This window comes from Heteronotia binoei, chromosome 8 (genome assembly GCF_032191835.1).
Source record: "Heteronotia binoei isolate CCM8104 ecotype False Entrance Well chromosome 8, APGP_CSIRO_Hbin_v1, whole genome shotgun sequence".
Lineage (NCBI taxonomy): Eukaryota > Metazoa > Chordata > Lepidosauria > Squamata > Gekkonidae > Heteronotia > Heteronotia binoei.
In genome coordinates, this window is record NC_083230.1 from 106,846,898 (window position 1) to 106,867,319 (window position 20,422).

Genomic DNA, 20,422 nt, shown 5'->3' on the forward strand with positions numbered 1-20,422 from the left:
CCAGCTTCCACCGGAATCCAACTCAGATCATGAGCAGAGAGCTTGGACTGCAGTACAGCAGCTTTACCACTCTATACCATGGGGCTCATTTAATCATGTTAGATACCCATTTTTCCCTTCTGTATTTTCCTTAGATTATTTCTCTATCCTTTCATATATATATATTATATACACACACACACGCATGCATGAATATCTATATTTCGTATAGATAAAGAAAAAGATGAGTAGTCATGTTAGTCTGTCTGTAGCACAGTGAGCATTAACTCACAAAAGCCCACATCCGACCCCAAATTTTGTTAGTCTTTAAGGTGCTACTGGATCTTCTCTGATAAAGGGGGATCTCAAGGCCCCACTGGGAGGTTGGCAACCATAGGGGCAGTAGAAGCTGAGACTGCAACCACCTCAAAACCTGTCACCCAACGCCCCTGCCCCACCTTGCCAGATAATGAAGCCAGCCCTGCAGCCATTCTCATTGGTAGGTATTTATGGCCAGGTTAAAAGAAAAATCTGCCTTTTTCAGAATGCTTTTTCTACAGGCTGGTCTTGTGTTGATTCTAATGACCCGCACCAGTTTCAGCTGTGGAATTTTTAGCTGGCTGTTTTATGAGTGTTATTGTAGAGCTGTTACCCTTTTATTGCTACCTGTCTGGTTTTATTTTGCATTGTAAAACTACGTCAAATGTCATGTGAATGGTAGAAAATGCAAGCAGCACACAGATATTTAAATAAATCTCTCTTTTTTTGCTGTAGCCTTAAAAATTTCAAAATAACTGAGTTACCGCATTTTAAAAATCCCTCCCTCACTGGAATTTACCAGCACGTGTGAGATTTGGTACAAAAGTACGCGTGAGACATGCTCTGAAGTTTGTACCCCGTGGGATCTTTCAGGATTCCAAACAGCATGTAAAGCTGTTTTGTTTTGGGCAGCCCCAGGAAGTCAATCAGTTGTTTTAAATTCTCCCAGCAATTTGTTAAGGAGTTGATATTTTAATTGTTTTTTATTGTTCTACTGATTGCTTTTATTTGGATTTCATTTGGATCGATAGTATTTTCAAATGTAAGCCACCTTGGAAGAGGGTGAGTGGTACAAATTAAATAAATAAATTTTATCAAGGCCAGGCTCCCCTTTTCTAGTTCTTGTGGCAGGTAAATCTCTTTCCCTATTTTGGGGGAACTCTCCAGGGGTCATTTTGTAGAAAAAAGGTGCCGGAGCTCATTAGCACAACTCATTTGAATGTGCCGCACACCCCTGACATCACCAAAAGGTGCATTAAATTATATCAGCTCAGCATCTACCTTAAAATGCTTCTTGAACTGTAACTGTCATAATAAAACCTTACTCCCAGCATACTTTTAAAATTACTTTATCCTATGTGGCCACAGTGGCATGATGACGATTTCCATCTGTCTACTTTAGATGTTTGGTTATTTTCCCATTTTTTGTGGGGAAAAATATTAGAAAGTTTGTCAAATCTTAGAGTTTAGCAAAATCCTCAAAGGAGTTTTGAACAGTGAAGCTCAGAAGCAAATATTAGAAAGAAAGAAAGAAAGAAAGAAAGAAAGAAAGAAAGAAAGAAAGAAAGAAAGAAAGAAAGAAAGAAAGAAAGAAAGAAAGAAAGAAAGAAAGAAAGAAAGAAAGAAAGAAAGAAAGAAAGAAAGAAAGAAAGAAAGAAAGAAAGAAAGAAAAGAAAGAAAGAAAACAATAAAATTTAAAGGTTCCAGAACTCCACTCCTAAGAGCTCCTGCCCAAAATGAGGCCTGGTTTTATCTTTGCCAGAAAGTTCATATAAATGGACTAAATAAAGATCTGTTTTTACCCACCTGAGGCATTTTAGGTGGTTAACCAGCACAGAATCATAAAATGTTGGCATAAATTCATATTCAAGACGCTAAATTCAAGACATCCTAATGAACAGTAGTCAATTTTTTTTATCACTGGAGCTGTAAAGAAATAACGCTTTCAAACAGGAGATTAAAAAAACCAGTCACACAGAGTGTCATAGGTCAGAGTTTAGCCTCCTTTCCTGCCCTCCAGCAGCTGAATCGGGGAAAAACTACACCCTGAAGCAGATATAAATTCACGCACGAGGATGAAAACACACACTTACATTACAAAGCCTGTCAGTCTGCGCACTGCCGCAAACTGTTTTAACTGCTGAAACTGTCAAGAGGATGAATGAAATCTGTTTTTTTAAAAAACCTAATGGCAGATTTTAAGGTTTGGGAATTGAGCAAACGCTGAAGGAGCCATGTGTATGAAAGTCCACCTTGCATACAGGCTCAACATGCTCTTCGTTATATTACCTTTGAGGGAACACCCTCATGACGGTGGCATACTCTGGATGCAAAGGAACAAGAAAATCTATCCTTAAAGGGTTATCAATTTACTTGCACTGCAGAGGCTCATTTATAGAACTAAGAACATAAGAGAAGCCATGTTGGATCAGGCCAGTGGCCCATCCAGTCCAACATTCTGTCACACAGAGGCCAAAAAAAAAACCAGGGGCCATCAGGAGGTCCATCAGTGGGACCAGGACACCAGAAGCCCTCCCACTGCTGCCCCACTCCCCCAAACACCATGAATACAGAGCATCACTGCCCCAGACAGAGAGTTCCATCAATACGCTGTGGCTAATAGCCACTGATAGACCTCTGCTCCATATGTTGATCCAACTATGCACAGGTAAATACACCTAATAAGAATGTAGACCTCATGTGTGCCTCATGTGAGCTATACTTACTTTGCTGCTATTTGTCCTAATAATCTATTACTGGTAATTTATCTATTACTTAAATACGATACTTATAATCTATTATAATGATACTTATAATCCCCCTTTTTCCTTGTTTCCACCTCTTCTGTGCCCCTATTTTAGTTTATAACAATACAAAAATTTTATTGAAGGACATAGACAAGGGCAGGGGTGGCTCTTTCACACGTATTGTGCAGCTCTCAAAGGTCCCCATCAGCTGGCTTGAAAAAGGCATTTGTCTCTTTAAATCACTTCTCTAAGCCAGCCAGTAGCCTGGAAAATGCATTTGAAATTGTTTTCTTTCCACCTGTTCCTCCCCCTCCCCCATCTATTTGCCTTCCTTCCTTTCTTGCAGCTCTCAAGCATCTGACGTTCATGTCTTGTGGCTCTTGAACATCTGATATTTATTCTATGTGGCTCTTCTGTTAAGCAAGTTTGGCTGCCCCTGGACTAGGGTGTAACCTAAGGCTGCTCACCCTAGGTTGGAAAATACCTGGAGATTTTGGGGGTGGAACCTGGGGAAGGGAGGGACCTCAGCAGCATATAATGCCACACAGTCCACCTTCCAAAGTAGCCATTTTCTCCAGAGCAACTGATCTTGGTTGCCTGGAGATCAACTGGAATAGAGGTCTGCTGTGTTCATTAAGCAGAGCAAGGAAATAAGCAAGAACCACGCTGTATATGTTTGAGCTTAAAAGTGAAAGTAATCTTTATCTAGAAAATAGGATGGGTATGCATTCTGAGAAAAACAAGAGAATACAATCTAGCTTTCTAGATCTACATCTTAATAGTTACAGGGTTAAAAGCTAAAGATGGCAACTCTGTCTCTGTTCACAACTCTCAAACCAAAGACAGGAAATTCTGCGAGAAAACATCAAACAAATGCTTGTGTGACCAAAAGCACATCTTCAACCCAGCATATTGATCAGACAATGACAAGACAAAAGATCACATTATACTAAAACACTTCCCACTCTAGCCTGGGAAAACTATATCTAATTGGTTACAGCTTAGCTAGGTAACATCCTGTTTGCACACAACATCAGCTTAACTCTATCATGACTGAAGCATTGACAACTTGCAAATATTACATCTGGAAGCTGACAACTCCAATATGACCAGAAGCAACAGCTATACCTTTGGAGCTGGTGCAGTGGTTAAAAGAATAAGCTATCCAAGTACCAACCGTGGCTGAACCTGCTTGGTTCCCTAGCCCTGACAAACTCAAGCTAAGCTAAGACATTCAAGTTGCCAACAGAGGGACAATAACAATACTGGCTCAACTCCCAGGGCAGATACAAGATTCCAATAACAATAATGAACTCTGTATAGTCAAAGCTATATTTCCATCCCAAGCAATGACATTCACTGATACTGGGTAGTGGAAAAGAGCAAGAGTCCAGTTACACCTTAAAGGCTAACAAAATGTCATGAATCACTGCTCAATTCTTCAAATAACTGGGTACCAACACTTTTCGTTTTAGGACTCACCTAGTCCTTGTGTGCTAGCCCACCCCGGTCAACTAGACAAAGAGAATAGACCCTCAAGAAACAGCTTAATTGGGATCTGAAGAGGAAGAGAGGAACTGATGGAAATTGGCACAACCTGATATGCGAGTACTGGCACCTTTTACTTCTATTTTTCTACTGAAAAAAGCACTGATTTGCTAAGTAAGGGCACTTCACGCACACTAAACAATGCACTTCCAATCCACCTTCAATGCACTTTGCAACCGATGTTCCCTCTAAGCTTACATAAATAAAAAAGATTAAAGCAACTGTTAAAACACTGTTGGAAGGGAGAGGGAGAGGGATTACTGAATGGATGGCCAAGCAAACCAAGAATATCTTCACCCCCTGATAGAAGAGAGTTGCAGTAAGGGACAGACGGATCTCCCTGGGGAGGGGGAGTTTTAGCATTTTGGTGCCACTACTGAGAAGGTTCTTCTCTCGGGTGGACACCCACCTAATCTCAGAAAGCAGTGGCATCCAAAGCAGGTCTTCCAAAAATGACTGCAGTGGTCAGGGAGGAACATGCTATGCAAATGTGTCTGAGCTGCTGCTTTCTTTTCAAAGCACTGTTATTGAAAAGAACAATTATACCCTGACCGATTTCCCACTGGTGTTACGCCTGCTTCCGCTCTCCTCTTCGGGACTTCTGCTGGATTTCACACTATCTGCCCCGGGGCTGCAACTTGCTCCGCCTTTTTCACATGGCAAAACCAGCTAAAAACCAGCTTCTGTTTGCCTGGTGAAAAAGGCAAAGAGAGTTGCAGCCCCGGGGCAGATAGTGTGAAATCTGACAGAAGCCCCGCAAAGAGGAGCGTGAGAGTGGCCTGAGGCTAGTGGGAAATCGGTGCCTGACTTGCATCCTGCCTAGAATTTCTGTATGTGTGTGTGGGGGGAGGGGGGTGATATTTAAATATTCCCCTCTCCCAGAGGAAACCTCCGTTTTCCTCAAAACTATTTCCAGAGGTATCCAACTGCCAGAAGTACTTGGGCCTGCTGTGGTGTGGGATAACCAGCTGGAATCAGTGGGAGATGGAGGGGGTAGGGTTGCCAGAGCCAGGCTGGAAACTTCATGGTATTTAGGGATGAAGCCTGGGGAAAACAGGGATTTCAGTGGGATACAGTGCCATGCAGTCCACTCTCCGAGGTATCCATTTTCTCCAGGGGAACTGATCTTGATAGTTTGGAGATGACCCATAATTCCAGGAGATTCTCAGGTCCCACATGGAGACCGCCAGGCCTCAAGTTCAATGGGAGCTCACAGGAGAGCAGCTCCTGCACCTTTGTGAGAGTTCCTCCTCCTCCTTCTGAGAGTTCCACCTCCTTGTCCATTGAACAGTATGTGCAGCTGCATAACAATCCCTGGATGAGCTCCACCACCTATTTCTCTACAAAATGACCGCTGGAAACCACCTTTTTGTGCCTGCAGACATGCAAAGCCCTGACTGGTCAATCTTTTATTGGAACATGAATTAAAAGGGGGGGGAGGGAGAGAAGTTGAGTATACACTTTAAAATCCTGACCTTCTCCACTACAGCTTTTTATTAAGCAAATTAATGCGAGCCTAGTGAATCAGTGCAACGCCCTTAATAATAAATCTGTTTTAAAAGCCTTTTGAAATGTGGTGGAGTGGCTACTAATCTTAACAGAGCCCTGTCAGCTTTCTCTTTGTGAACCATAACTGACATTTTCCCTCAAAAATTTAAAACAATTTGTCTGTGGGGGGTAGGAATACTCATCAACCACCGCTGGTGGGATGTGAGGGGAAAGCAAATACCTTCAGAGAAACATCTGATTTTTAAAAATAAAAAAAAAATGCTTTAAACACATACACGCTGACTGAAGTGTAGAAAAACCAAACATGGACATGGGTAGAACATGATTTATGTAAACAAGGGATTTTAGTTTGGAACATTTTGTTATTAGAGAGCGCAGGGGCTCGAAGGAGAACCCATCTGAAAAGTATTTCTGACTCAGTCAAAAGGTTTATACTTTCACAGACACGGAATAGGCCTTGAAATCAAAACATCATATTCTGCCTATATTGATGTAGGCACCAGGCCAACAGGAGTTAACAATGTTTTCCACCTGGAAGAGCCCCTATGGCTATCTCCCACCAAATAACCAGCTTCTACAGAGTGATGCCACATCCAAAGATGCGGTACAGGATGGCATCACAAATGGCACACAGAATAGACCCACCTGACCTTACTTGCCCAGTAATATTTTACAATCCACATATCAATGCGAGCAAAAAATAAAAACCAACCTGAGAACTCAAATATAATACATACTTTTCAGAAACCCTCCCAGGTATTGCAGTTTACTGAGAATATATATGCATGCAGGAGTCATTTCATAGAAACTCATTGGCACAACTAATTTGCATATGCCACACACCCCTGACATCACCGAAAGGTATACTAAATTATATCAGCTCAGCATTTACTTTAAAATGCTTCTTGAATTATCATTGTCATGATAAAACTTTACTCCTTTAAAATTAATTTCTCCTATGTGGCCATAGTGGCATGAGGAAGATTTCCATCCGTCTGCTTTGTATGTTTTGGTTATTTTCTCATTTTTTGTAAGGGAAATATTAGAAAGTTTGTCAAATCTTAAAGTTCAGCAAAATTCTCACAGGGTTTTGAACAATAGAGCCCAGAAGCAAGTATTGGGAAGGGGGCAGAAAGATAGAGCACAATAAAATTTAGAGGTCCTGAGCTCCACTCCTATGAGCTCTTGCCCAAAATGAGGCCTGCGTGCATGGATTAAAAATATTCTGGATTATGAGAACGCGAATGGTCCTAATGTAGTGCTGACGGGATTTTTGAAAAAGTATCTTGGATCTACCAATACAGACTATAGTTAGAAGTGTGTTTATAGCTGCCTTGGGCCATAGGAAAAGATGGGATATAAACATTTTGATTAATAAATACATCAAAAATAGCAAAAGCACAGAAATCCAAGACGATACCATCAATTACAAATGGGTATAAGAGGATCTTCTAACCAAATAACTCAGCGCCTTTTGCCCACGGTTCTTACCGGCAAAGAAGCGTCCCAGTAATTCATCACAAAAGACAAAATATTGCATAACTATGGCTACAAACTGGAAGAAAAAGGGAGCTTAGATATCAGAACTGGGCACATAGAGATGGGAATCTTTGCTTCTGAGGCCCCGAAATAACAGCATACCTTTTGCTAGTCCTTTTGTTCACAGACCCCACTTAGTTGAAACCATCTCCTCTCCCTGAATGTATTATTCAGCCTGCATATTCACATTGGGGGGGGGGGGGTGCAAGATGTACCCCCATAGCAGCAGCAGCAGGAACAGCATCTATATGCAGGTGTCCACACCCCCTGCTGTTGCACCCTGTTCCTCCATAAAACTGCAGATGCAACTGTGATGACAGCCCCAGGACAATGCAGCCCAATCCCACCCCTTCCCCTTTGACTTTCCATTTCTGCTCAGGGGAAGGGGGACATCCATTGAAGCTTTCCCAGGCCTCAGATTCAGCAGAAGCTCACAGGAGCACAGCTCCTGAACCTTTCTGATGCCCCCCTCCTCCTCCCCACTTATTCTGTCCACTGAATAGTAGGTGCAGCTGCATAACAATCCCTGGGTTAGGAGAGCGGGCAGCCAGCCATCCACCAGGAGCTTTGCCACACCCCCAGCAGCCCTCATTAACCCCTGGAGAAGCTCACACCACCCCTTCCCCAGTTCTTATGCGATTTTTGGTGTTGGGCAATGTTCCCTCTAAGCTGCAGAGTCTTGTGAGCAAAAATTCTACTTTGTGACCTACTGGCATTAAGCTGTGAGCCACTGGTATTAAAGCTGTGACCTACTGCATAAATTAGTGTGCTCTGGGGCCATTTCTCCTGAGCTAAGGCAAAAATGTGTGAGCTGGAGGCTAAAAATCTGTGAGCTAGCTCATGCTAACTCAGTTTAGAGGGAACATTGGTGGTGGGTGACTTGCTGGCCTTTTGACTGTTTGGGGGAGGGCAGTCCAGGAGAGCCCCAGATGAGCGAAGTCTGCTTAAGCTGGCTGGATCTATAGCAAGCCCAAGCAGGCCTTGCTCGCCCAGGGCTCTCTTTTCTTGCTTTTGGCTGGGGGGGATATGCTAATGAGTTATGCTAATGAGCTCCTCCACCTATTTTTCTACAAAACAACCCCTGAGCTTTCCCATCCACAGCTGTTCTACAGTTTTCCCCTTCATTTCAGAGAAAAATGAAATTTATATTTTTCTCCAATGTAAAGGGTGGGTGGGGGGAGAGAAATGGAAACAAGACAAGTCATGCAGAGATTGGGGCAGGACACCACTTGGACCTTTGGAGCGTGGGTTTCCTGCTGTCCATGTGTGGAAAAATCCCTATGCAGAAGCGGCCAGAGACTGAAACCAGTGGTCCATCTAGTCCAGCATCCTAAGAACACAAGAAGAGCCCTGCTGGATCAGACCAGTGGGCCATCTAGTCTAGCATCCCATCTCTCACAGAGACAAACCAGTTCATTTGGAGGGCCAACAACAGGACATGAACACATATGAAGTTGCCTTATACTGAACCAGATCCCTGGTCCATCAAAATCAGTATTGTCTAGTCAGACTGGCAGCAGCTCTCCAGGGTTTCAGGGAGAGATCTTTCACATTACCTACTGCTTGGTCCTTTAAACTGGGTGTTGTGTCCTGAGTTTGAGGCGCAACACAATAGCCTGAGAGGATCCAAAGATCTGCATCCAGATTGGCTGCATAATTCAAACTGGCCAACTGAGAGGCAGTATCAGAGAATCCTAGGATCCACCAGTGGGTATGCATGTTCTAATGAAGGAACCAAAAAGGGTGAAATCACAAGTTGTTTTCTGCTTCATGGGGGCTGCATTTCCCCTGCCCTAACTGTATATATTGCTGCATGTTCTGAGTGCTTGAATGTAGTGTAGTTAATAAAGATGCTGAATCAACATGCTTGCTGAACTCACTACTTAACACTGGAGATGCTGGAGACTGAACCTGGGACCTTCTGCATGCCAAGCAGATGTTCTCCCACTGAGCCACAGGCCCTCTTTGGTATAGAAGCCAAAGCCCTTCCCACTGTTGCCTCCCAGCACTGGGATTCAGAGGGTGACTACAACTGAACATGAAGACAGATCAAGATGGTTAGCATGTTAGTCTATCTGCAGCATCAGAAAAAAGCAGAGTCATATGAACATATGAAGCTGCCTTATACTGAATCAGACCCTCTTTGGTCCATCAAAGTCAGTATTGTCTTCTCAGACTGGCAGCGGCTCTCCAGGGTCTCAAGCTGAGGTTTTTCACACCTATTTGCCTGGACCCCTTTTAGTTGGAGATGCCAGGGATTGAACCTGGGACCTTCTGCTTACCAAGCAGATGCTCTACCACTGAGCCACCATCCCTCTTCAAAGGCTAACAAAATTTGTGGCACAGTATGAGGTTTTGTGAATCACTGCTCCGTTTTCAGATATGCAGAGGTTCCTTTTAGTCTCCATGGCTAGTAGCCTCTGACAGACCTATCCTCCATATTCTTCTATTTATGAGTCAGACTAATCAGCTTGAGCACATCAAAACTGTTAATGTCAGATTAAGTTTCCAGAATCTAGTGTTCTATACTATGTGGGGTTTCTCGACAGAGCCAGTTTGGTGTAGTGGTTAAGTGTGCAGACTCTTATCTGGGAGAACCGGGTTTGATTCCCCACTCCTTCACTTGCACCTGCTGGCATGGCCTTGGGTCAGCCATAGCTCTGGCAGAGGTTGTCCTTGAAAGGACAGCTGCTGTGAGAGCCCTCTCCAGCCCCACCTACCTCACAGGGTGTCTGTTGTGGGGGAGGAAGGTAAAGGAGATTGTGAGCCGCTCTGAGATTCTTCGGAGTGGAGGGCGGGATATAAATCCAATATCTTCTTCTTTTTCATATAGTTACCTATGGGGGGTATGTGTCTGTTTAAAAAAAAACTGATAGCTATTTCCAAACATCATAATTAAACTTTTTTTTGAGGGGGGGATCAATTCCTTGTTTCAACACAATGCGCATACCAACATTTTAAAAAGGACTTTCCCACAAAGACAACTCTGAAAGCTAGCACAGGCAGACAAATTCATGTTCAGTGGCACAAATAACACCCTAAACGTCGCGGGTCAGCTAACCCCTGCCGCACACTCCGGATGCAAAATTGCAGTACACACTTAATCAGTGGATCACTGTTCTGGTTGTTTATTCAATGAACATGACAACCCCCAGCATACACTGTGTTTCTTTCAGCTCAGCATCTCCGCGTCTGGCGGAGGGGGTCACGCTTTACACACCGTTCAGAAAACGCTGAAAGCTTCTACTGTGTTTTCACTTCTTTCCCTTTGGCGAGTTAAAAAACAAAAACAAAAATCAGTCTTGCAAACTATTTTGTCAGTCATTTGGGGGGGGGGGTTACCCCAGCACCTTTCAAATTTCAAATGTAACAAAAAAGAAAAATAAAGTTTTAATCAAGACAGTTTAAGCAAACCCAGAAACTTTATTCAGAGGCTGGATGGGGGAGGTGTTTAGAGTAAAACTTGGTATTTAAGTAATCCTGTTTTACCTAGCTGTAGTAGATCTCAGAGATACAAACTCTATTAATAATTATACAAAAGAAAAGAAACTCCTCAGACAGACTGGAAAACAAATTACCAGCACTATAGTATTTTGTAGTACAATATATCTCGTATTAACTGCTTTAACAATAAGATTATGCCTACTGGTCCGTCATTTTTATATCTTAATATCTTACATATTTTATATCTTAGTATCTAAATACCATGAAAGGAGGGAGATGGGCCAGGAAATGGAAGAAATTGAAAGGAAAGAAGCAGGAAAAGAAAGTGGACAGATGGGACTGATGCAGCGTCCATAACTTTTTTTTATGCTCTCTGACACAGCCACATTCGCATAGCAAAAATTGCACTCTGTTTTAGAGTGGCTGTTTTCAGCCCTGTAAAGAGTGACAGAGTCTAAAGGAACTGAACAATTCAGATTTACACCACTGCCGTTGGTAAAGATCAGCAAGAAGAAAAGTTGCAAGAGATAAGATAAATTCAAAGGGAGGTAGGCTGCTAGGCACAGTTCTAGGCTGCTAGGCACAGTTCTGCAAACAGCTGCTAATATAATAACATACCCCTTGTGCAAATTAACCTAAAGAATTCACTGACCAAGATGTGGTAGTATACATTAACATGAACATCTAACAGTGGCAATGAAACCACTGCAACCTTCACTACTATCAGATTCAAGGAATTAAGAGCAGTGGATGTCTGGGCTTGCAAATAAGTCCACAAGTTACTTGTCCTTCTTTAAAAAAAAAAAAAGAGTTAGCATACCTACATACCGCTGGGAATGGGGGAGGGGGGAACGGGGTTGGTGGCCCTTGAATCAACCCCCAAATTTTAAAAAACTCTCTTCTGGTTTGCAAATTTTCCCTGCTTAATCCACAGTGGTAGTCAGGCAAGCAGCAATGTACAAACCTGGACATGTATACCACAATCACATTATGTTTATGAATTTATCTAGGCATGCAACCATTGGAAGACAGCATTCCAAGTAACTGACTAGAAGGACCACAGTGCCAACTGAGGAAGGCAATCCTTGGTCACAGCCAACAGAACAGGTAAAGACGCACAGAACTACCTGGGAGAGACAGTGGCTCAGTGGTACAGGATGTACTTGGACCACAACAGAATGGGCCCTGCTTCAATTCCCAATTAAATTACTGGAAAAAAGAAGACTAAGAAGACCTCACTTCATGCTGGTCAACAAGCTAGAGTTGCAACTCAATATCTATGTTAAGAAGAACCTTCTCATCCTTTCCCAACATCAAGGAACTTAGAGGTCTTCTCTTTTTTACCAACCAGGGTCAAAGGGGGCAAAGAATAAAGCTAATAACGTGTTTTATGAGGCAACCCTACTCCTTGCCAGGAAGCACAGAACCGACATTTTATTAGCCACCATACAGACATTTTTAACAAGGAGGCTTCAGATGAACCACATGCAGAAGATGGCAAGGCCTACTGCGGGAGAGAATCTGGGACACGGAAAAGGGAGGATTTTTGAATCCCTTTTTCCTGGAGGGAGATCGTATGGATTTCCTGGAGGAGGGGATTGGGTTAGTGGCGAGTTTTACTAGGTGTGAGGAAGCAGAGGTCACAAAAGGAATCAATTCACAAGGACGAGCTGCATGCAGATCTCTGCTGCAATGTTGGTTCTTCTGGTCAGTGTGCTTATAAGTGGAAAACCTTCATGTGAAGCTGACCTTAAACTGGAGGGTTTTCAACTGGCAAACTACATCCCCTTCCCCAACCAAGTCTAAGCACAGTTGCATATGCTTGGTTTACCACTCTCCGTTGCTACCCTGAACTCTTACCATCTCTTCCCTCTCCCACCTTTTTGTCCACTGCCATAACAACGATCAGGCCCAAACAACTTGAGATCCATCAAGTTGAAAATAGCTCGACAGCCACATAACTGTGGCCGCCAAGTCCTAAACACCCTCCACCCTCATCTCTTCCACACTTGTCGCCCCAGGCAAGCACCATATACAAATCCAGGAAAGGGACTGCGCTTAAGTTTGTTGGGTCACAAATTGGGCGGAACCACTTTAGCTGATAAATTCCTTTGGGGCAGGGATCGGTCTTTTTTTTTTCTTTTTCTTGTTGTAAAACACCAGTTTTGTTGATAGTGCTGTCTAAATAGTAACAAAAATAGAAACATGCTCCGAACTCCAGCTGTGAAACACAGAGCGTCACCTCCGCTGAATCCACTCAACGTGGATTATAAATCCAAACACGTTTGCACTTGATGACAGTCGTTCATGAAATTTCTGCTCACCCAATTTTTTAAAATCTTCTGTGGATGCCTTACATGGAATTAGATTCTGAACCCTGCAGCGATCCACAAGATCTTCATGTCTCTTTTGACCACTCCATGCCTGTAAACCTTCTGTCCCTCAAGATGCTGGTATCACTGCATACATAAATTGCTAAAGCGTAAAATTCTCAAAGACATCCCCCAACATAAACAACCCTCCCCAAAAATCCCACAAAGTTAAAACTCAATCATCTGGATTATTCAAAAACAAATTAATAATAATAATTTCTTTAAAACAAAACTTAGTCGTGCATATTTGGCTAACACCATCATCTAGATTTCCTCTTTAAAAAGCTAAGTTTCTCAAGGACATTACAGTTCAAAACATGGAGAAGAAATTTGCAATCCCACAATAACTTTTGATATATCTACCACTCCACATTAGTTGATGGTTCACAGCTAACTCAATTTGGGTTCATATTTTTATCTACATTTTAGAGACATAAAACCCAGTTCTCAAACCTTGATGCTCTGCCGATTACTCCATACAGGACATCAAGATGTTCAGGCAGAATGTACAGCCTCTCACGACAAGTTTTAAAGGAAGCCCGTATTGAAAATTGCATCTTCTGTTGCAGATGACAGATGTGTATCAGGCACATTATTCTACAACATCTATCGTATCTGACTATTGTAATTAGTGCATAAGAAGCTACTGATTCTCAACAAGTGATTTTTTTACCACTTTAGAACACTCCAAAGAAACTCACTTTGGATGGGAAGGCTGGTTTGAAACTCCTCAGTCAAGCGAACTGTACACTACGCTGTGAATGTAATATTTTGCAAAAGGCTATTTTAAGTTCCACAGGTCCCTTTTTCTTCTTTAGAACAACAAGCTGAAAGAGACAAATAACCCCAGAAGTCCCCAAGATCCAAACAAAAGTCATTCCAAGTTCCACGTACTGACTTAAGACGTCAAAACTTTACCTCAGATACCACACTATTGAAGGACACCATCCTCTTGACACCTCAGATTTCGTGCCTGTTGCATAATAAACCCTGAACAGCTGAATACAAACTCAATTAAGGGCACTAATTTGTCTATCACCATAAATTAAGGATCTCAGAAGAAGCTGTTGGGCAGTCAGAATCAAGTTTCACAGACCACATTAAACAGCTTTTAAAAACTATGTTTTGTTGAAAGTCACTGTTATCTACAGAAAACAGAGCAAAAGTTCTGGTAATTCCAAACTGCTGCTTTTAAAAACTGCAGTCTGATTCAAATATTCCCCCTTATATTACTATTTTTTTTTACTCCCTTAAATATTTCATAGAAAAATGGGACTTTACTTACAGTGTTTTTTATATATATACTCTGCAATATGAAATCAAGCTAGTTTTCGACATTTCCACTCCTCTCCCTTGTGCTTCTAAAAGCATGGCAAAATACATTATTTTATTCCCTCAAAAATGTAACCAAGTGCGTTTGTGGCAAATTCAACCTCAAGGGTATTTGGTTCATGGGGGCTTCTTTGAGAAAACAAAATAAGTGGCCACAAAACAATGTCATCTAACCATTTCCAGAAGAAGGAAAAAAGGATACTATACCACCCACACCAAATGGTTAGATTTCACAGCTTGAAAAATACATAGCTGCTTTGCAGGAAACAGAGAAAGATATGAAAGTATATTTTGGGAAGATAAACGCCAAAGTTAATTTGACCAGAGTTCATCGCAACCTGATTTCAAACACATTTACTTGAAAAAGTCCAAAGTGACTTCTAAGAATGCTTTGACCCACCACCTCTTGTGATCCTAAAAGAAATGACAGAGGTAAAATACCACTAAAATTGGGGGGGGGGCTACTTTCTGCACTACATGGATAGGTTCTAAGTATTAAAAGCATCTTTCTAAATGCTTATACCGCAAGCTTATACCGCTACTAAACAATCCATTAAAATGTTACTCCATATCGCAGTACATGGTTAATTAACCCGAAACTCAGGTAACCCCTAAATTATTTGGCTCTGTGATTGTCCAATTGGTACCAAACTGTCCAAACATATTCTACAGAAGGCCCACTGCCTTCATCAGAACAGAGTAAGTATGTTCAGGACTGCAGTCTTACAAACTCAGGGGATATCATGTTAGAGACAGGGTCTTGCTGGCAAAAATTCCATTAATGTGTATTTAATGCTCAAAATTAGTATTAAACGCTCACAGCCCTGGCTTCACTGCATTACTAAACTGCATCCTAAACCTTTGAAAAGAAATTACAGCATGAGTCTTTGTACCATATAGAGTCTTCATTTCTACACCAGTTTCTGAAGTCATGGGAAAACTTTCTCGAGAGATCCTAACCTTCTGGTTCCCACAGTGCTCTATCTTTTTTTTTACAGCCAACTCTGATAAACAAAGGCCAAACATCCTGGGCAAAGAGGAACCTCTTCTCCCTGAAGGGAATAAAAAACCTTCTATGCCATCAAAAGTCAAGTGTAACACGAAGGCTAGGTGCAAAAGTGATAACTGAGCTGGCCAAAGCCTCCCAGTTCAAAAGATGCTCTCAAAGTCTTCCACAAAGAGGCGCATAGCAGCAGCAAACATTTGTTCCTTTTGGAACCATAAAAGCCCTATAAGAGAGCCCTGGATGTTAAACACAACACCTCTAATGGCTCCCCCCACAAACAACAAACTTTGGAAAGTCCTGTGCCTGGTCCCAGATAGCAGACTGACTTACTCTTCATTTAATCTATAGGTTTTGAGTACTGCCACAGTTAGGATTCACACAAACCAAGCTGGAAAATCTATCTTATGATCATTTTCTACCTGTGGGAGCATATTTAGAAGTCAATACTCCCCCCCCCCCCCACTTTACAAGAAAACAATATGCAGGCCCACATCTGTACCAATTCCCAGCTGAGCAAACTGATGTCTTGACCCCAATAACACCTGAAAAAAGATTACTTAAAATCCCCCCCCCCCAAAAAAACCCTCCCCATCCTACTGAGTGGATAGATCTATTCTGAAGCAAGCTTGGTGGGTCAAGCAAAAGCCGTTTTCAAAAAGATCAGCTCACTAACAATTTTCAGGCTGTAGCTTGATACAAGAGCAAGTTTTATTTTATTTTATTTTTTTCATTTTAGTAGATTTATAGTCCGCCCTTCCCCCTAATGGGCTCAGGGCGTATCACAAGCACAATTTTGCTTCGCATCAACGAATACATAAAGGGGGGGAGGGTTTAAAAAGGTGAAAGGGGTCCGGATGCGGCCCTAGAAAAGTGGCCCCTTCTGCTCCGGAGAGCAAGAACCGGTTGTTTGGTTTTGTCATTTTCTCCTCCCTTCCCCGCTGCCAGCAGAGCCGAGGCGCGGAAGGAAAAAAACAGTAGACAAGTGCACCTTTAAGACCAACTAAGTTTTCTTCCGAATGTAAGCTTTCCTATGCTCTAAGCAGACTTCATCAGACAAAAACGGAATGGCAAGCAGTCGTAAATATAGAGAAAGTGGCCAGTGAGTTGGGATGTAGAGTTATGGAAATGTTTTTAGCAGATTAAAAGAATCACAAATTAAAAGACCCCAATTTGTGATTCTTTTAATCTGCTAAGGGACATTTCCAGGATTCTGCATGCTGATTCACTGCCCACTTCCTCTATACTTAGGACTGCTTGCCATTCCATTTTTGTCTGCTGAAGTCCGCTTAGAGCACCCGAAAGCTTACGTTCTGGATAAAACTTAGCCGGTCCTAAAGGTGCCACTTGTCTCCCGCTTTGTTCCACTGCTTCAGACGCAGACGGCTGCCCACCTGGATCTGCGCGGAAGGAAAGTTCGCCGCCAACTTTCCCTTTCGCGCCCCCTTTTGTGCGCGACACGCAGCAGTCCGCTGGGGCTACCGCCGTCCTCCCCGCCGGGGTCCCCTCCCGGCAGCTGTCCTCCCTTACCTGCTCGCGGGGGATGCAGGGCAGCGAGGTCCTGCGGTGAGACTTGCCGCCGCAGCCGGCCATCTCGGCGGCGATCATGGAACTGGACCGCCTCCTCCGCTTCAGCACCGGCACCTCGTCCTGGGCCGGCGGCGGCTGCGGCGGGGCAGCGGCCAGCCCCGCTCCTTCCGCCCCTCCGCCTGCCGCCACTGCCGCCGCCTCCTCCTCCTGCTGGCGTTTCCCGGCGGGGCGGAGGGGCGAGGCGCGCCGCGCGTAACCGGCCAAGAGGATCCCCGCCAAGGCGAGCAGATAGGCCAGGTAAGGTCTCCAGGGCGGCCGGAGGCTCTCCCAGGAGACCAGGGCGCTGAGGCGGAGGGCGCCGGTCAAGGCGAGGAGCAGCACGCCCCGGCGGAGCAGGAGCCGCCGCCCCAGCGCCAGCCACGTCCCGCCGGCCAGGCAGCCCAGCAGCAGCCCGCCGGCGGCGGCCGAGGAGAGCAGGCGGGCGTCGGTGGCGAGCTGCGCCAGCGCTTCCCCCCCGCAGCAGGCGGCCAGCAGCAGGGCGGCCGTGCGCAGGCGGAGCCCGGCGCGCAGCAAGTTCCAGCCCAGCCAGAAGTAGGCAGCCAGGAGGCAGCAGCAGCCCAGGCCGGCCGAGCCCGGCAGCGGGGACCAGCGCCCGCCCGGGGGCGCCCCCTTGCCGTCTTCTGCCGCCGCCGCCGCCGCTTCTGCCTCGCCGGCGCCCTTCGCCAGCCGGAGCGCCCACAGCAGCGCCAGCCAGCCCGCGCCCAGAGCCCAGCAAAGTTTGCAGCACTTCCAAAGCGGCGGCGGGGAGGTGGCGGCGGCGGCGGCTGGAGCCCGACCTCGGGGACCTCCTGCCCCTTCTTCGCCGCCGCCCTCCAAGTCCTTCGGCCCTGCCGAGGCGCAGCAGCCGTTGCAGCCGCCTCCGTCTCCTGCCTTCGCGATTGCTGCAAGAGCAGCAGCAGCAGCTTCGGGGCTTCTCTCCTCTCCCGGGCTCCAGCGGCCTGGGCTCGAGACCCCCCGGGCAGAGTCGTCGCTCCCGGCCATGGCGACAGAAGGGGGGGTCTTTCCCCTCCCCCGTCTCTCCAAGGCCCCTGGCCTTGGGGCCCCCCAAATGCAGTGGCCCCCACTTAAAACGTGCAAAAGTCAAACCTTGCAAACAGTTTGGTTTTTTAACAAGCACCCTTGGATCGGGAGGGGGATGCAGAGAAATCCAAGGGGGGTGCCCAAAATTATTTCCCCAAAAAATACAGTTTTAGGATGGCGTGCAAGAGAGCAGGGTCGAGGGCTTTTCCAGCGGCAAAGGCGGCATTGTTTTTTTTCCCCTCCAAGGACGCGGCCAGCAGACGGTTAATCGGGGCTCGACGGAACAAAAGGCTTTTGGAGATCCTGGCCGCCCAGCATGACTCCAGGTGGAGCAGAGAAAACGAAATCAAAGGCCGTAAGTTTTGGAAAAGCCGGGCCGCGAGATCTTCCGGGGAAGGGGCGGGCTGAGCCGATTAGGCCGCGGAGACTCCGGGTCTTCCCCGCGGAGGAGGCGCGGGGCTGGCGGAACCGAGTTGCTTGCCGCTGCCGCCGAGCCGGGGCTCCCTCCCGCGCTGCCGCCGCCGAGCCGCGTGTCTAGCTCAAGCCGCCTTCCCGCTCGGGCCATCCTTGCAAGCGCTGCTGCTGCCCCGGCTGGAAGCCCCCGCTCGCCGCCGCCGTTCCCCGGGGCTGGGGAGAGGGCCGTGGCCGCTCATCGCAGCTCCGGCGAGAAGCAATCAAAAGGCGCAAAGCCCGCAGATGGGAGGAGGGGAGGTGAATTGCAGAAAAGTTAACCAAGTTTTTTTTTTTCCCCTTCCCTGCAAAAGTCTCTTCTCGGCTGATGGCTTTTGCAGCCGCTTCTCGCCACGACTCGAAGCCTGCGAGAGCTAGAATTTGCAACTCTCCTTCGAGGTGGGGGCAAATGGCGAGGTGGGGGCAGCCAGAGGTTGCAACTCCCCCCCTCGTGCAAACGTGCGGGCATGCACCCAGCGAGGAGGGAGGGGGGAAGAGAGAGAGAGAGAGAGACGGATCCGGCTGCGTTTGCTCTTTCGCTCCGCACACCGGATTGGGTGGGTGGAACTAGGCTTTGCAGGAAAGCTTACGAGAGAGATAGTAAATGGGTTTCCCGTTGGTTGGCACCTCCGCCGCCCGCTCCGGGCGAATGAGAAGCGTTAGGGTAGAAAGCGGGTCAGATGGATTCACAGCAGGGGTCAGAGAACGCCAGTTTAGCAACAGCTCCAGCCCTAAGCATGCTTACTCAGAAGTAATAGAACAGAGCAGTAGACAAGGGCACCTTTAAGACCAACTAAGTTTTATTCAGAATGTAAGCTTCATCATGGGTCTGATGAAGTCTGCTTAGAGCAGGGGTGGGGAGCCTTTTTTCTGTCAAGGGCCATATGGATATTTATAACATCATTCGTGGGCCATAAAAATTATCAACTTAAAAAAACAGTGCTCCACCAAGGGAGAATGATTCAGTCCGGCAAAATTAATATAAATAATTGTTTTTCTATTTGAAGTCATGTGGAGAGAGCCTAATCTGACACACACACACACAACCGGCCTGCTGCCCTAGACAAATGTATAGGTCCAGGGCTTTTTTGTAGAAAAAGCCCAGCAGGAACTCAGTAGCAGATTAGACCACATCCCCTAATATTAGCATATTAGGTCACACACTCATTAGCATATTAGGCCACACCATCTGGGATAATCAAGTGCAAACTGAACTGTGACAGTAACTTTTCCAGGCCCTGCAGCAATCTGGCTGGCCAGCCAGGCCCCAGGGAGGCTGCCGCACAGTACATCTGGGCCCTGTGATCCCTGCCTGGCCCTGGGAAGGCTGCTGCACAGTGCGGCTGGGCCCCATGATCCTCGCTGGCCAGCCAGGCCCCAGAGAGACTGCCACATGGCTCGGTTCGGCCCAGCAATCCCCGAGGGCCACACCAAGTGACCTCGAGGGCTGCATATGGCCCTCGGGATGGAGGTTCCCCACCCCTGGCTTAGAGCATACAAAAGCTTACATTCTAAATAAAACTTAGTTGGTCTTAAAGGTGCGCTTGTCCACTGCTTTGTTCTATTGCTTCAGACCAACACAGCTGCCCACTTGGATCTTACTCAGAAGTAATTCCTCCTCGGTTTTGGCGGGGAGCAGAGGAGCTCCTGTGCTAATTCTGCAGCTTTAATAGCCACTTCTGTGTTACTCATTCATTTGTACCCTGCCTTTCTCACCTCACCTTTCAATTACATCCTCCTCCATTTTATCCTCACAACAACCCTGTGAGGTGGGTCAGGTGGAGAGAGTGTGATTGGCTGAAGGTCACCCAGACTTCCGTGGCATGGGGAAGATTCGAACCCAGGCCTCT

At 45.7% G+C, this 20,422-nt stretch overlaps 1 protein-coding gene across 2 annotated transcripts in view; it reads right to left on the reverse strand.

Moving 5' to 3' along the window:
* PDE3A (phosphodiesterase 3A) overlaps positions 1-17,235 on the reverse strand; it is a 421,890-nt gene extending 404,655 nt beyond the window's left edge. Inside the window, exon 1 of one of the 2 annotated variants that reach the window (XM_060245837.1) lies at positions 17,043-17,235. In XM_060245837.1, the coding sequence (XP_060101820.1) occupies positions 17,043-17,120 (78 nt within the window). In that variant the 5' untranslated portion in view covers positions 17,121-17,235. The remainder of the gene's footprint in view (positions 1-17,042) is intronic. The other variant, XM_060245838.1, reaches the window with a different exon arrangement.
* Positions 17,236-20,422: the final 3,187 nt, after the last annotated feature.